Source organism: Terrapene carolina, unplaced genomic scaffold (assembly GCF_002925995.2).
Source record: "Terrapene carolina triunguis isolate 2854851 unplaced genomic scaffold, T_m_triunguis-2.0 Scaffold147, whole genome shotgun sequence".
NCBI classification, from domain to species: Eukaryota; Metazoa; Chordata; order Testudines; family Emydidae; genus Terrapene; species Terrapene triunguis.
Genome location: NW_020664498.1, coordinates 3,523,331 through 3,540,618, shown reverse-complemented (window position 1 = coordinate 3,540,618; position 17,288 = coordinate 3,523,331). Strand labels below are relative to the sequence as shown.

At 43.6% G+C, this 17,288-nt stretch overlaps 1 protein-coding gene across 2 annotated transcripts in view; it reads right to left on the bottom strand.

The window, feature by feature from the left end:
* The window catches only part of LOC112106608 (calcium-activated potassium channel subunit alpha-1), a 916,252-nt gene that overhangs the window by 424,888 nt on the left and 474,076 nt on the right, over positions 1–17,288 (bottom strand). For both annotated transcript variants that reach the window (XM_026653705.1, XM_026653706.1), the window contains exon 3: positions 3,910–3,971. In XM_026653705.1, the coding sequence (XP_026509490.1) occupies positions 3,910–3,971 (62 nt within the window). The remainder of the gene's footprint in view (positions 1–3,909; positions 3,972–17,288) is intronic.

Here is a 17,288-nt window from a genome sequence, read left to right as displayed (position 1 = left end):
ACTTTCCCAACAGCACGATTTCCAAAAAGCATGACTGTGACAGAGTGGGCAATGGCTAAAGTGTTCATGCCAGTTTTCTTAGAGCTCTGAGTACTTTTAACTGACCAGGACACAAGATCTGGCAAGACTGAATGGACTGGCCCTCCCTTCTTCCCCTCAAAAAGGTCCAAGAGGGTCATACTGGGCAACTGCTCTTGCTTCTTAAGACCTCACCTCACGTGCAGAGTCACACAACATTCTGTCATGAACACATCAGTTCACACTGTCAATGACAGGGAGCTGGGTGTGTCTGTTTGCATACTGAGAAATTGCAAAATCTATAAGAGAAGAAATTCACAGTAATAAACAAACAGCAGGGGATGTCTTGTTTACTAATGAAGGCAAAGGATAGTTCTGGGATATCTTGGAGTGCAAAGCAACACACTGGATGCTTCACCTATGACAGCATGCATGTCTCATGAAAAGAGGGTTACAGCCAGCCTAGCTGTAAACAGAGTCCTGAAAATCTGGGGATATCTGCTTTATATCCACGGACCATGTTTGCGGATCATGGATGGATACGGATCCAAATTTTGTATCCACACAGGGCTCTAGCTGTAAAGCACTGCAAGAATTTGGGTGAGCAATACTCTACAAAACACAAGAGTATCTTGTTAATTAAGCCTACGGTCTAGAATGCATGTGATGATTTTATTTTGTACGTAACTGTTGTTTTCAATACATCTACTTGCTATGATTTCAATCTTTGTGCTATGTTCAATAAACATAGATAAATTTAGAGTGAAATTGAGCAAGTGCTGTGTGTTTACTGGAGCAGTGATCTGAGGAGGAACTGGTAAGCTGGGGTGCAGTGTTTTTTCAGATGCAGAAAATCTGTGAGTACTGTGCTAGTCCAGTGGACTAAGGGCTGGACACTCTTTGGACACAGTCAGAGGGATCCAGGGTTGGAGCGTGCCAATTGCTAATCGTCAGAGTGACAGCAGGGCCTACGCAGCCTCGAAGGGGAGTGCTTGTGTTGCCAGGGGCTGGTGGAGGTGGGGAGCTGACCCAGGGCAGTCACACACGAGGCTTCCTCACACTAAGGACAAGTAATAGTGAGATGCCTCACAGCCTGGAGTACCCCTGGGAAGCGTCACACCTTCCCACAGTTAACACCCTAAAGCATGAGGTTTACTTGCCCTCATGTTAGAATATCAATGGTCAAATTTAGCCAGCTTTTGTAACATTTGGTTATAGCATTTACTCCGATATTACCTTGAGTTTCTGTAACAGGCCTACAGATGTTTAGAGTTAGTTTAAAAAAAAAAAAGTGCAGTAGTTGCTGAGTCATTCGGAAACTAGGAAATGTACCTGATTTTCTGCTGCCCTGCACCATTTCTACTAGTGCAAACTCAGTGTGAAGCAGATGAAATGTGCTAACAAATCTGAATAAAAGAGTTTTTGACAGGGGCAAGTGGTTCAAGGCAATGGAAAGGCACAATGTGTTTAACACCATATTTTATTGAAAGTTTGCAACCTCATTTAGCTGCTAATTGACTAGTCTGATCATTATTCACAGGGGCAGACGTGTAATAAACACAAAATGAAGATTAGCCTTGTGCAAGTTAACAGTGGGTTGCTTTTTTTACATGTATATCAGCCTTTACAGTCCCCCTAGAGTTTTTATATCAACCATTGGTTCAAATGCACATTTCTAGTATGTTACTGGTGCTTTTCACTATTTGAACAGAAGTAGAGTTTTCACAATGTAAACTCTGAATTACTTTCACTACACACAGTACTGGAGATCTGCATTTAGGTGTCTTAATAGACTGATATTTCACTCCCTATGGTGCCACATTGCTGTAATGGACATCATATCAGCTTCTTAATGCAACAAGTTAATTCAGAACTTTTCACTGCAGGATGCTGACTGTGACGTTTCTAGATCCGAATTAAGCTAGTAAGGGTTACTTTCCTCAGGAAGAGATAGAAGAAACCCCCTTAAAATAATGCAGTAATAGAAAGCCTGTTGGTTTGAGATAGCTGGAAACTGCAATTCTGAGTTTCATATTAGCTGAGTTAATTGATGAGAGACAACTTGCAGGTCAACTGCTCTGCTATCCTCAGTAGGTGAGAAATAGCAATAAAACTGTAATACTACACAGATTAGGTGGCCTATATAAACACCCCAACAAATCTCCCCATTAAGTCAGAGTTTCTCTCAGCTGGAGGGAAAAAACAAACAGACTTATAGAGATCCATTGCCTAGAATTAACTCAGCAGACAAGACTCAAGAAATACTATAGTATTGTACTTTTTCACAACAGACGAGGGGCTCCAGGGAGAGGGGGCGCAGCCACTGCAGTCAGAATTTAATTGGGCTGAAATTTAAAAACAGGAGTAACAGTTTCATCTACCCATGTCACTCTTGTTTATTTGACCCTTTCAATGGAGCATTGAATGGTTCATATGAGTATTGCCAGGGCTTTTCTGTAAAGTTTTTCTATATAAGGATACTTTACTTTTACTTTCAGACCGGCCCCAGCTTACAGGGTGACACAATAAGGAGAATTTAGCTAGGATGAGAAGCTTAGAAAAACTCTAGCTGAATTGTCAAAAGTCCAAGGGCTTGCCTTCACTGCATTGTTAGCTCAAGGTATAACTTGAGTGTTGTCCTTTAACCAACTCCTGTCTACACACAAAAATCCCTAGCTCAAGTCAAGTGGTACTTTAAACTTGAGTTAACTGGCCTGTGAGGAATGGGGATGGGAAGAGAAAATGAGGTCTCAAGCTAACGGTTGCTGATGCTCCAGTTAATAATGCACTAAGGATGCTGCAGCTTGAATTACAACAACTCCTCCACTAATAATCCAATCATGCTGTGCTGCTCATCAAATCACTCTGTGTAGCTGAAGCGTTATTCTGCAGTGTGGTTGCTCTCACTTTTGCTAAGCTATTTCAAGTGAAGTAACTCAAGTGTGCTAACTGTTGCAGCGAAAACAAGCCCAAAGTTATGTGGTAAACTGTGTGCCTAGTCTTAGTGCCTTAAAATGCCACTCATGCCCTAGTGGATTACCCTCCCTAATGGATATTCCACTGAATAACATTCTATTAACTCCCTTGCAATTGCCATCTTACCAGGGCTGTGGCTCATGCGAGGCCATTGATCTAGGTAATCTTACACTAGCACCACACCTATGTTGTCCTTGCTATACAAAGAACTACTGACATAAGTATCAAAGGGGAGGATATAAAATTAGGTTATGTTAACCTGTGTCAAGACATCATGACTGTTATGTTTACATTGATACATCATGATGATGCACGGTCATGATGAAACCTTGACCTCTCCCAATTGAAACATCACCACATGACCACATTTTGTTCATCCCTCCAAAAATTTTGAAATGTTTCTCACGTCCTACAAGATCAGTTGCATGGCCTGGGACAAGTCAATCAAACTCAGAATTTGATAACAATGCTAGATATAATTATGGTATGTACTACATAGAGTCTTTTGATGAGTTGTCAAAGGAATTCCTGGAATTCTTAAATACACACATTCTTTGGACTGTAAGCCTATGACTTCTCAAGTCCAACTCCCTTCCCTACATCCTCTATTTTACTTTTGTCCTTGAAGGATACTTAAAGTAATTTTTCCTGCAGTATGCATACTCTAAACTAAGATAAATGTTATTTTCTATCCTCTCCTTCTCTTGCACCAAATGTAACCAAGACCAGTATAGTTTACAAAAGATCTTTCCCTCATCCCTAAAACTAGCCTGGAAGACCATGCACTATTATAAAGTTCTTTTCATTCAGGTGATGAGTATAAAAAACTTTGAATGTAAGTAGATGAATGGAGCAATTTAAAGCACATAATTGCTTTAGGAAAAGAGGTGAACGGAAATGTATTAGAATACTCACTTTGACGAATCTATGAAGTATATTACAAGAGCACCAATACTAAGAGCAAAGACTAAGACAACCTGCAAAAAACAAAAAGAAAAATGCAATCACTCAACAGTGTATGACTGAAACATTTATTCTTTCACACTTCAGAGAGAAAATAATATGTAAAACATCATTCAATTTATTTTTGGCTGTCATTTATTTTAAAAACTAACCCTGCTCACATTTTCAAACAATATATTTCATTGGTGGACAGAGGGGAGAGAAAGGCTGACTTCCATCTCAGGGAAATGCAATTTGCAAATGGCTCCTGTATCTTAACCTTTGCCGAAATGGATTAATTAATTTTAAATGACAGACTTCCCCCACTGAATGGTATTCAAGTCATATTGTAGCTTTATCGGAGCTATCTTTCAGCTTTCCAGCAAAAATGTCTCATTCCTTGTAGGTAACCAATAGAGATGACAGATTAGATTGCACATACATGTAATATAAATGTGTGATAGTGAAATCCATGTGATAAATTGTAGAGCTAGGTGATCATTTGCTTTTACCATGCAGCTTTGATCATCTTACCAGTCCACTGCCCATTAATACTCCCATCTCTACCAGAATTGTTTCTTACATTCCAAACTTTCAGACAGCTTCAAATAATTGATTTCTCTTTCCAACATTCCAGCAAATAAATTCCTTCTTTTCACATAGCTGTACCATTTCATCTAATATTATAGGAAACAGGCAGGCAACACTCAAACCTGTCACTAGCCCAAGGTTAAAATCCAATACCTTGCAAACCATGAAGGCTAGAAATGGGTGCATTTGACCATTGAAAAGAATCTCAGAACCCCCTTTTTAAAACTTTAAGGTCTTTAATTTCAGCCCTAGTAGGTTGTGAAATATCAGATCTTTTGTATTTATTTCAGATTTTTCAAAAGATAAATTTTCAAAAGATAAATCATTCTCTCCTTGAGCCTTACACCTTTGGACTGATTGTACCGAGGACCCTAGACTTATAGGCAAAGGGATACAAACAAGATAAATAAAAACAAGTTTCTGAAAATTTTTAAAAACTTTTTCCCTGTAAATTATATGGTATATGGAATACATAATATAGGTGATGTGATATAAAATGTTTTATTGTCTCTAGTTTAGGGTGATTTGGGTAACTCGTTCATGGCTTTGCTACTAATGCAGCTATCTCTAAGGGTATGTCTACACCCAGCCGCTAGTTTGGCGGCTGGCAATCGAAGTTCTGGGTTCGACTTATCGCGTCTTGTCTGGACGCGATAAGTCGAACCAGGAAGTGCTCGCCGTCGACTGCGGTACTCCAGCTAGACGAGAGGAGTACCGCGGAGTCGACGGGGGAGCCTGCCTGCCGCGTGTGGACCGAGGTAAGTTCGAACTAAGGTTCTTCGAACTTCAGCTACGTTATTCACGTAGCTGAAGTTGCGTACCTTAGTTCGATTTGGGGGTTTAGTGTAGACCAAGCCTAGCATACATCAATAAAACCTTTATTCCACCCCTCACTTTGTGATGTCATGTATTTTCCATGGTTAAATACACACAATGCATATTTTTAAAATTAGGATAGCTTAAATATTAATTCCTCTACTGTGCCTGGAAGCTTGCCAAATCTAGGAAGTTCACATGCTATATTGACAAAAATCCAATGAAGTTTGAGCAGGTAGATGTACAGGGGATACATTTTAAGGGAAGCACCAGGCAACAGAAATGCATACTGAAAAGGATATGTGAATTTTCATACTATTTTGACAAATCCTTTTTAACATGAGACATGCTAAAACAATGCAAGAGTATTTTGTTTTTAAGAATTAACAATAACTCGGTAAATTTGAAACTAAACTTTCCATTTTACTTGGCAAGTGATTTTGATTTAGATAATTACTAATCCAAATCATAGCTGCTGACTCAAACATTTTCTATTTTCCTTATTGACTGAGCAAAGAAAATATTATTTGTAACTTGCCTTGCCCTGTGGGAATAAAATAGAGATTCCTTGCCCCAATTTCTTGCACCTTTAAGATCTACTGAAGCCATTGACTTCAGTGGGTGCAGGATCAAGTCCTTAGAGACAGGGTAGGATATGTTATTCAGGTTAACACAGATGTTTGATTCCCTCTGTGATAAATGAAGTGGGGGGGATAGCTCCCTTTTATGGATACCCAGCCAGCCAGTTAGCTATAAAATTCCTCTTAGTAGCTGTTCTCTACTTTCTTTACCTGTAAAGGGTTAACAAGCCCACAGGTAAAAGGAAAGGAGTGGGCACCTGATCAAAAGAGCCAATGGGAGGCTAGAACTTTTTAAAATTGGGAAAAAACTTCCCTTTGTCTGTGTGTTGTTGTTCTCTGGAGAGCGGAGACATAGAGCAGCAATGCTGTAAGCAGCTTTAAAACCAAGTCTGAAAAAGCATCAGTTCATACCTGGAACCTACTTATCTGAAACCCAGATACGTAAGTAGATCAGAAATGTCTAGAAAGACATGATTAGGTTTATTTCTTTTATTTTGTAAGGCTTGTGGACTCCTCTGTGCTAACCCCAAATGCTTTTGTTTTGTTTGTAACCTTTAAGCTGGACCTCAAGAAGGTTATTCTTGATGTTTAAATTTTGTAGATGGGTTTTTTAAATCTAGCAAAAGCTTAAGTTCCAGATGTATTTTCTTTCTTTTTGGTTTTAATAAAATTTACGTTAAGAACAGGATTGGATTTTTGGTGCCCTAAGAGGTTTGTGCTTATGTTGTTTAATTAGATGGTGGCAACTGGAGTTGCACCTGGCAAGGGAGGTGAAAGGTAACAAGAAGTGTTTTTACAGGTATGTTAGCAACAAGAAAAAGGTCAGGGAAAGTATGGGACCTTTAATGAATGGGGGAGGCAACCTAGTGACAGATGATGTGGAAAAAGCTGAAGTACTCAATGCTTTTTTTGCCTTGGTCTTCACAGACAAGGTCAGCTCCCACACTGCTGTCCTGGGCAACACAGTATGGGGAGGAGGTGAGCAGCCCTCAGTGGTGAAAGAACAGGTTAAGGACTATTCAGAAAAGCTGAACACGCACAAGTCCATGGATCCAGATCTAATGCATCCAAGGGTGCTGAGGGAATTGGCTGATATGATTGCAGAGCCATTGGCCATTATCTTTGAAAACTCGTGGCAATCGGGGGAGGTCCCAGATGATTGGAAAAAGGCAAATACAGTGCCCAACTTTAAAAAAGGGAAGGAGGAGAACCCGGGGAACTACAGACCGGTCAGCCTCACCTCAGTCCCTGGAAAAATCATGGAGCAGGTCCTCAAGGAAACCATTTTGAAGCACTTGGAGGAGAGAAAGGTGATCAACAACAGTCAACATGGATTCACCAAGGGCAAGTCATGCCTGACCAACCTGATTGCCTTCTATGATGAGATAACTGGCTCTGTGGATACGGGGAAGGCAGTGGACGTATTATATCTTGACTTTAGCAAAGCTTTTGATCTGGTCTCCCACAGTATTCTTGCCAGCAAGTTAAAGAGTATGAATTAGATGAATGGACTATAAGGTGGATAGAAAGCTGGCTAGATTGTCAGGCTCAACAGGTAGTGATCAATGGCTCAATGTCTAGCTGGCAGCCAGTATGAAGCAGAGTGCTATGGGGTCGGTTTTGTTCAACATCTTTATTAATGATCTGGATGATGGGATGGATTGCACCCTCAGCAAGTTCACAGATGACACTAAACTGCGGGAAGAGGTAGATAAGCTGGAGGATAGGGAAAGGGTCCAGAATGATCTAGACAAATTGGAGGATTGGACCAAAAGAAATCTGATGAGGTTCAACAGTCCTGCACTTAGGATGGAAGACTCTGATGCACTGCAACACGTTGGGAACCGACTGGCTAGGCAGCAGTTTTGCAGAAAAGGACCTGGGGATTACAGTGGATGAGAAGCTGGATATGAGTCAGCACTGTGCCCTTGTTGCCAAGAAGGCTAACGGCATATTGGGCTGCATTAGTAGGAGCATTGCCAGCAGATAGAGGGAAGTGATTATTCCTCTCTATTTGGCACTACTGAGGCCACACCTGGAGTACTGCATCCAGTTTTGGTCCCCCCACTATAGAAGGGATGTGGACAAATTGGAGAGAGTCCAGCGGAGGGCAACTAAAATGATTAGAGTGCTGGGGCACATGAATTACAAGGAGAGGCTGAGGGAACTGGGTTTGTTTAGTCTGCAGAAGAGAAGAGTGAGGGGGGATTTGATAGCAGCCTTCAACTACCTGAAGGGAGGTTCCAAAGAGGATGGAGCTCCTCTGTTTTCAGTGGTGACAGATGACAGAACAAGGAGCAATGGTCTCGAGTTGCAGTGAGGGAGGTCTAGGTTGGATATTAGGAAACACTATTTCACTAGGAGGGTGGTGAAGCACTGGAATGGGTTACCTAGGGAGGTGGTGGAATCTCCATCCTTAGAGATTTTTAAGGCTCAGGTTGACAAAGCCCTGGCCAGGATGATTTAGTTAGGGATTGGTCCTGCTTTGAGCAGAAGGTTGGACTAGATGACCTCCTGAGGTCTCTTCCAACCCTAGTTTTCTATGATTCTATGAACAGCTGATTTCCTTTGTTTTCTTTCTCAGCTCTTTTCTGGGGGGGTGGGGTGAAAGGGCTTGAGGGTACCCCACATGGAGGAATTCCCAAGTGCTCCTTCCTGGGTTCAAAGGGGTTTTTTGTACTTGGGTGGTGGCCGCATCTACCCATCCAAGGTCAGAGAGAAGCTGTAACCTTGGGAGTTTAATACAAGCCTGGAGCGGCCAGTATTAATTTTTTAAATCCTCACGGGCCCCCACCTTCTGCACTCGAAGTGCCAGAGTGGGGAATCAGCCTTGACACCCTCCTATTCCTAACTTCTCTTTTGAACAAATGGCCAGGGTGCCTCCCCATTCTATTAGCTCCCAAATTATCACACAATATTAGGTGTTGCCCAAGTTACTCAGATAATCAGGACTCTACTGTATGGTAGAGTTTTGCCACATCCACACAGTACACCATCACGGCAATACAAAAATATGAGTTAGTACCCCCTTTGACTGCAATTCTTTTTGTAGAAAAGCTCTATAAACACAGCAATGCCCTTTCATTGTGAGTAAGACTGATGATGTCCCTTGCCCTGGCTGTCTAACTGTTTATTGGCACTGTGAACAATTCTATCTATTGGATGACTTGGAAATGGGAAGCATAAACTGACTCAGTAATAATGGAACACTTTCTTCATATCCAAGAACTTCTCTCTGGGAAAAACAAGACGACAAGTCCTGTGTGCGGCACTAAGAATTGGAAACGGATGGCAAATCATGTCTCTTGTAACTGTAACTTGGTTGCTGGGCTATAGAATCTAAACAAAGTTTCCTTTAATGTTTCTGGCAGACACTGTTTAAGAAACAATGTCATTTTAAAAAAATCAAGGAGCTGATGACTCAGGGCTGAATGGTTCAGGGCACTGGTAATAGGACATGTAGCTTTTGACTTCCAGTTTGCCAATTAAAATACAACCTAGGTCAGTAGTGAACAAAACTTAACACTTCATCTAAACAATGGCATATGTGAAGTGAACTAGTTGTCTTAATCAATCCGCTTCCAAGTGGCTAGATATACACACCCAAATAAATACCACATTTGCAACTATTGTTGGCCGTTTTAATTGAGAGGTCAAGTACTGAATGGTTCCTCTAGTACAGGGCTCAGGCCGGTGGATGTGATGATGTGGGGAACTTGCACAGCTAATGACCACACTGTATTTGCTTCATAAACAGAGGAATTTGTTCTGGAGGGCTATCACTCTGCAATCTATTACTCTAATCCACAATTAACTTTTTGCACACACACCCAGAAACAATTCACTGTAACTCTTCAATGATTCCTCCAGTTACAGAGTTCATTATTATTCCACAAACTCCAAAACCTTTGTTCACCTCAAGATGCTGAAGGACTAGGTCACAACTCATGGGTCTCAAACCCAGGTCTGGGAGTTCACAGCCTCACTCCCTTAACCCTTATGCAGTGCAGAAAACTAGGGCTCAATTCTCCTCCTACTGAGCTCAGAGCTCTGCTATTGATTTTGATGGAAAAAAGAGCAGGCCCCTATTATAAAAGTAAATGAAGTTAATAAGTCTGTACCAAGGGGTTAAAGTCTGGAGGGTTTTTATAAGGAACTTGTATACCAAATAAAGCCTCTGACTGTTACTTAGAAGTCAGTGTGACATTTGGTTAGAGATCGTCCCTTATTTCCCAAAGTCAATTTCAAAAAATATATATTTTACAGTGTTTTGTGTTGGAGAGATTGGGAATAGGTGCAAAGCTTGGATCCATATGTGAACCTCTCCAAAATTTAGGGCAGGGCTGGTCAATAGGCAATAGGCCAAATCTGGACCACCAGATGCTTTTGAACAGACCCTGAAATCTTTTTATTTACTTATTTACAATTATTTTTATTATTTTCTCTGGAGTCTGAACTATACTTTGACCAAGAAATTTGGACCTTGACAAAAAAAAATTGACTCCCACTGGTTTAGGGATTCAGATCCAGGGTTTTGGCTCTTCATCTATGAGTCATCAATAATACCATTAAGTGCACAGGCACTAACCAATTGTTTTAAAGTACATGCAGGATACACAAGTGAACCAAACTACACAAACTTCATGAAAAGGTTTAGCTCAACCATTGGGGGAAAGTTCATGTTATTCCTATGTGAACCACGACTGAAAATTCAGTCCTGCGGCCTATAAAACCAAGTGGGGACTGAATATAGTATCTAGAGAATGAAATGTTTCTTGTTATAATAATAACTTTATAGCCTGAATCCATTGGAATCACTCAGCCACTGTTATAAGACACAGGATCTCAACCCAGTACCAAAAGGCAGCCATATCTTGGGTGAAAAAACTGAGGTCATTTTATATCAACATTACCCAATCATTTTAAAGAAGAATTCTGCAACTGATACTGGTGATGGAATTTGGGGCTGATAATGTCATGGTGGAGTCTCCATCACTGACCATTTTTAAAGCAAGATTGGATGTTTTTCTAAAAGATCTGCTCTAGGAATTATTTTGAGAGAAGTTCTATGAACTATGCTATGCAGCAGGTCAGATTAGACGATCACAATGGTCCCTTCTGGCTTTGGAATCTATGTAAATGCTCAAATTGAAATCTGTCCAGATCTCCATGACTAATTCCTCTAAATCTTGCAAGTATGTATGGTATCTCTAAGGACTACAAGTAGATCTGGACTTGAGTTCTATATGTCCTATAAAAAACATCACGTTTTGTGGCATAATATCCCTCAGTGACTACTAATGAACAGTATACTTTGGACAAATGGTATTATAGCACAGGGGTGGGGCTGTATTTCATTTATGCATAGTCTTTCCAAAGACTCATTACAGTACTTGAACTATGTTCTATAGAACCTGGTTGAGAGCTACAAAGCTGTCTAAGGGGTTTAGACACCCATCTTCCAATAAAATTCACATATTTTCCATTAAACCAAATCCTGTTGACACCTCTGAAACTTTAAACTTCACCATAACATAGTTAATAATCCCAAGTCTGTAAGCCTTTTTCTATTATGATCCTAAAATAAACAAAACAAAATACTTAGATAAGGGCTTTTTTCCCCCACTCCCATTGTACTGAGACACACTGCTGGCCTTATAATTCACACTGCCCCAAGACCCCAGAAAGGGTTGAGGGGAGAGAGGAATCAGACTTCTGCTCCCCTCTGCTCCTGCTGGCAGAGCTTTTTCCTTCCCTAGTCCCCTTAACAGAACAGGAAATGAGTCTGGGCTGTAACTTGCCAAGGTTGCCTGGCATCCAGGGCCCGAATCAGATGCTCAATAGAGTTGAGTTTATAACTGACCCTGCCAAAAAATCCCCTACATCAGATTAATCCCTTCAATAAAAATGGGCCCAAGTTACAAAATTTGGATCTGGATCCACATTTTCAAGCATCCCTAAGTTCATGGATGTTTGAATCCAGGATTTTAGCTGAGCTGGTTATAAACTGGTGAGCTAGTTGGGGAGTTTGGATCCAGGTTTAGATTCTGAGTCCCTGGCAAGGTCTCCGTTCTGTCTCATGTCTACTTTTTGGATACTTTTGCTTTCTTAGTAGGGATAGCGAAAGGCTATAGTTCGAGTGGGTCCTCTTGAATTCACAGCCACCAGAAGCAAGGGTGAGAAAAGGCAGATGTGCAAGTGAAGCTTTGCCTTGTTCATTAAGTAGACCTGGAACAAAAAGCTGTCTGGCTCTGTTTATTAGTCCAATGCATTTGGCACAATATTGCTATTTCTACATATTTATTATAGCTGCTATCTTTATCTGGAAGGAATCTGTTACTTGTAGTAACTTACTGTTTGTTTAAGCATGGGGGAGGTGGAATTATTCAGCCGCAGCTACATTGACTAAGCACTTAGTTCTGAGTCAAAAATAACCACCACTTTGACAGGAGAAAAAAATAAATAGCTGCTGCACAATCTCCAATTCCTTCTTAAAATAAAACAACCCAGAGTTCAATAAAATGGCACAAAGCTTTTTTGAGGCAAGCAATCACAGAAACAATAGAAAATTCATGTTCAATTCACCTGTGAATGAACTATAGACAAATCTGTTTTCCTCTAACATTAAGCAATTTTAGAGGAGCTTTGGCTAGGCTGTGTTTCTTGAGATGACAGTCTGTGCATCCAGATGCACAGTTAAGACAGTAATAAGGGCTCCGCATCAATCAAGATTTTCATAAAGGATGTAATGAAGCAACAGAAAAGGGATAAGTGTGAATATTTAGAAAACACTGTTTAAATGAAGCCATAATACTTCAGGGTTTGACCATGACTCGTCTCAGGAGCAAGCCTAGCAAGCATAAGGGTAAGAGACCTCGATGGAAAACCAGGATCCTGCAGGAAATGGAACTGATAACCCAGTAGGTAGCACTGGTTATCCTAAGTCAGTACTGAAGCAATGCCTTGGCAAGATTAGACACACATGGGGCAATGCTTATATGGACAGCGACTGAATAGATTGGGACTGCCTACAATAGAGAGTAGATGAATAAGTGGGGACATTAAAAGAGACAAAATAATCACTGGTATAGAGAAAGTACATCAGGAACCTCTTATTCACCCTCTCATAATACAACCATCATGGGACATTCAATTAAACTGAAAGGTAGCAAATTTTAAAATGATAAAAATAAATTCTTTTTCATACAATATACAATTAGCTTGTAAAGCTCACCATCACAAAATATGAGAGACTAAGGGTATGTCTACACTACGAGAGTAGTTCGATTTTACTTAAATCGAATATGTGGAATCGATATTGCAAAGTCGAACGTGTGTGTCCACACTAAGGACGGTAATTCGACTTTGTGAGTCCACACTAACGGGGAAAGTGTCGACATTGGAAGCGGTGCACTGTGGCCAGCTATCCCACAGTTCCCGCAGTCCCTGCTGCCCATTGGAATTCTGGGTCGAGCCGCCAATGCCTTCTGGGTAAAAAAATGTGTCGAGGGTGTTTTTGGGTAATTGTCGTCATCCGTCCGTCACTACCGCCCTCCCTCCCTGAAAGCGCCGGCGGGAAATCAGTTCGCGCACTTTTCTGGTCAGTGACAGCGCGGACGCCACAGCACTGCGAGCATGGAGCCCGCTGCAACCATCGCTGCAGTTGTGCCCGTTGTCAACACCTCGCAGCTTATCATCCACCTTTCCCAGAGGCAGACGCTGAGAAATCGGGCGAGGAGGCTACAGCAGCGCGGTGAGGACCTGAAGTCTGAGAGTGGCACAGACCTGTCAGAAAGCACGGGACCCAGCGCCGAGGACATCACGGTGGCAATGGGTCATATGGATGTTGTGGAACGGCGATTCTGGGCCCGGGAAACAAGCACGGACTGGTGGGACCGCATAGTGCTGCAGGTCTGGGATGAATCACAGTGGCTGCGAAACTTTCGCATGCGGAAGGGGACTTTCATGGAACTTTGTGAGTTGCTGTCCCCTGCCCTGAAGCGCAATGACACCCGGATGCGAGCAGCCCTGACTGTCCAGAAGCGAGTAGCCATAGCCCTCTGGAAGCTTGCAACGCCAGACAGCTACCGGTCAGTCGCGAACCACTTTGGAGTGGGCAAATCTACCGTGGGGGTTGTTGTCATGCAAGTAGCCAACGCAATCGTTGAGGTACTGCTCTCAAAGGTAGTAACCCTGGGAAACGTGCAGGTCATCATAGATGGCTTCGCCGCGATGGGATTCCCAAACTGCGGTGGGGCTATAGATGGAACTCACATCCCTATCCTCGGACCGGACCATCAGGCCAGCCAGTACATTAACCGAAAGGGCTACTTTTCAATGGTGCTGCAAGCACTGGTGGACCATAGGGGACGTTTTACAAACATCAACGTCGGATGGCCGGGCAAGGTTCATGACGCTCGTGTTTTCAGGAACTCAGGTCTGTTTAGACGGCTGCAGGAAGGTATTTACTTCCCGGACCACAAAATAAGTCTTGGGAATGTGGAGATGCCTACAGTCATCCTCGGGGACCCAGCCTACCCGCTAATGCCCTGGCTCATGAAGCCCTATACTGGCGCCCTGGACACTGAAAAAGAACTCTTCAACTACTGGCTGAGCAAGTGCTTCTGGCCGTCTCAAGGGGAGATGGAGAAGCTTACTGACTCGCTGTGATCTCAGCGAAACCAATATCCCCATTGTTATTGCAGCTTGCTGTGTGCTCCACAATCTCTGTGAGAGCAAGGGGGAGACCTTTATGGCGGGGTGGGAGGTTGAGGCAAATAGCCTGGCTGCTGATTACGCCCAGCCTCACAGCCGGGCGATTAGAAGAGCCCAGCGGGACGCGCTGTGCATCCGGTTCCTGAGTGAGCAGGGTAACCTGTGACTTTTCAGTTTGTGTACAGAGAAGCTGAACCTGCCCCCGTTTCTTTACCCACTAAATCTTCAGTATACTCTCCATTTACATACCCCGTTCCCCCCTTCCAAAACACGTTTAAAAATAAAATGACTTGAATTTTGTTAATGAACACCATTTTCTTTATTACTGTTTTCGCGGGAAAGTTTTGAACCTGGGACGCAGACTGTGGTGGGGAGCGGGTGTAGTGTAGTGATGCAAATGACGCTTCTAAACTCCAAGAATGACAGGCTCCGCAGTGGTGGACTGGTGGTTTCAACGGAGCCTGCCACCCCTCCTGTTCAGGACTGTGGGGGTGGGGGGGCTATGTGACTTTGTGGCAGGGGGAGGACGGTTACAGATCCCCTGCTGCGTGGTTCTGTGATCCAGGATAAGGACCGCTGCATAAGATCTCTAACTGCCCTCCCCTGCCACAAAGTCACAGAGCACCCCCACAGAACACTAAAACCACCTCCCAGACTGACCAGGGTAACTAGTGACTGCACTGTGTGTGTGCCCTGCTGCTGTCCTGTCCAATTACCAACCCCCTTCCCCCGCTTCAGACAGACTCTCCTCTAAAGAACATGATGGAAACAGTAATGAACAGAAACATATTTTTTATTAACAACTACACATGAAACTGGGGGGTGAAACTTGGATGGGGGCTTGGGTGAGGCGGGAAGGAAAGGACTTTTCAAATTTTGGGGAATGAGAGCCTTCTGCTGCTTGAGCAGTTTGCAGGGGTGGAGTGAGAGTTTTCACGGACTCTGCCGCCCCTCCTTCTTTGGACTTTGGGTGAGAGGGGTATGGGACTGGGTGGCGGGGGAGGGCGGTTACAGATAGACTGCAGTGGGGCTCTGTCCTCCTGCCTCTGGTCCTGCAGAACATCTACAAGGCGCCGGAGCGTGTCCGTTTGCTCCCTCATTAGTCCAAGCAGCGTTTGAGTCGCCTGCTGGTCTTCCTGCCGCCACCTCTCCTCCCGTTCCATGTGTGCTCAGTGCATTTGGGACAAGTTCTCCCTCCGCTGTGTCTGCTGGGCTGCCTGGGCTCGGGAGCAGCCCATAAGTTCCGAGAACATGTCCTACCGTGTCCTCTTCTTCCTACGCCTTATCTGCGCTAGCCTCTGGGTGTGTGATGCCAGGCTAGGTTGTGAGACAGTCGCAGCTGTGGGAATGGGAAAAAGGGAGTGAATTCCTCAGAAAGATAAATTTCGTTGTGAACAAAGAACATAGTCTTTCTCTGTGAACAAGACCATGCACAGCACCTATCACATGCGCACTCAGGACAAGGTCGATTTTTTGGCCCTTGCATTCAGTGCCTGGGGTCTTGCAGTGCAGATCAGAGAAGCGGGGCAGGACACCGGAATTTGTCTAACAGGCCGACATGGTAAGCCGTAGACTTGTGGCTGCTTAAAACTTTGATAGTTGCACTGGCCTCCTTTCACATTGAAAGCAATGCCAGTCCCTGCTGCCAGCAATCCGGCAAGCATGAACTCTGCCCCTGTCCCACCCCCTCGCGGCTGTCCCAGGGAAAGATCCCTGTATGCTGCCCCTCTCCCACCTCCACCGCGTGGCTGTAAACTGCCGGTTACAGTTCTGTAAAGGAACAGGCAAGCAGTCCCAATACTAACATTCCCCTACCTAATTCAAAGCAGGTCATCATGAGCGACATCACTCTGATGAGGATTTCCGAGACGGAAAAAGAAAGGATGCTTCGGGAAAGCCTGCAAAGACCAGGGCCGTATGTCGCCATGCTCTGCAGGGCAATGATCCCTGAGTACTTGCTTCTCTCCTGGCGCGGAAATGTTTCCTACTACGGAGGACCCAATAAGACCGCTCTCCCCAGGAACCTGATGCAAAGGCTTTCCAATTACCTCCAGGAGAGCTTCGTGGAGATGTCAATGGAGGATTTCAGCTCTATCCCCGGACATATAGACCGGATTTTACTGTAGCTGCACTGGCAGGGACTAAACAGTAGAACGGCTTGGGCAGAACAATCATGCTACACCGGACATTGTTCGATTTTTTTAAGTAGTTGCACTGCCAGGGAGTGAACAGTTAAGGGCCTAGGGCAAAGTAATCATGAAAAACCCATTCTTAATATTCCTGTTCTGTTCAAAATAAATGTTTACATGTTTAAAACACTTACTGGCTGATCCTTCCCCTGATTCTGTGTCCGGGTTATCGGCTGGGGACGGTTGGTAGGGGATCTCTGTAAGGGTGATGAAGAGATCCTGGCTGTCGGGGAAATCACCGTTGTAAGCGCTGTTGACTGCCTCGTCCTCCTCATCTCCTTCCTCATCTTCCCCGTCCGCTACCATGTCCGAGGAACCGGCCGTTGACAATATCCCATCCTCAGAGTCCACGGTCAGTGGTGGGGTAGTGGTGGCGGCCGCACCTAGGATGGAATGCAGTGCCTCGTAGAAACGGCATGTCTGGGGCTGGGATCTGGAGCGTCCGTTTGCCTCTTTGGTC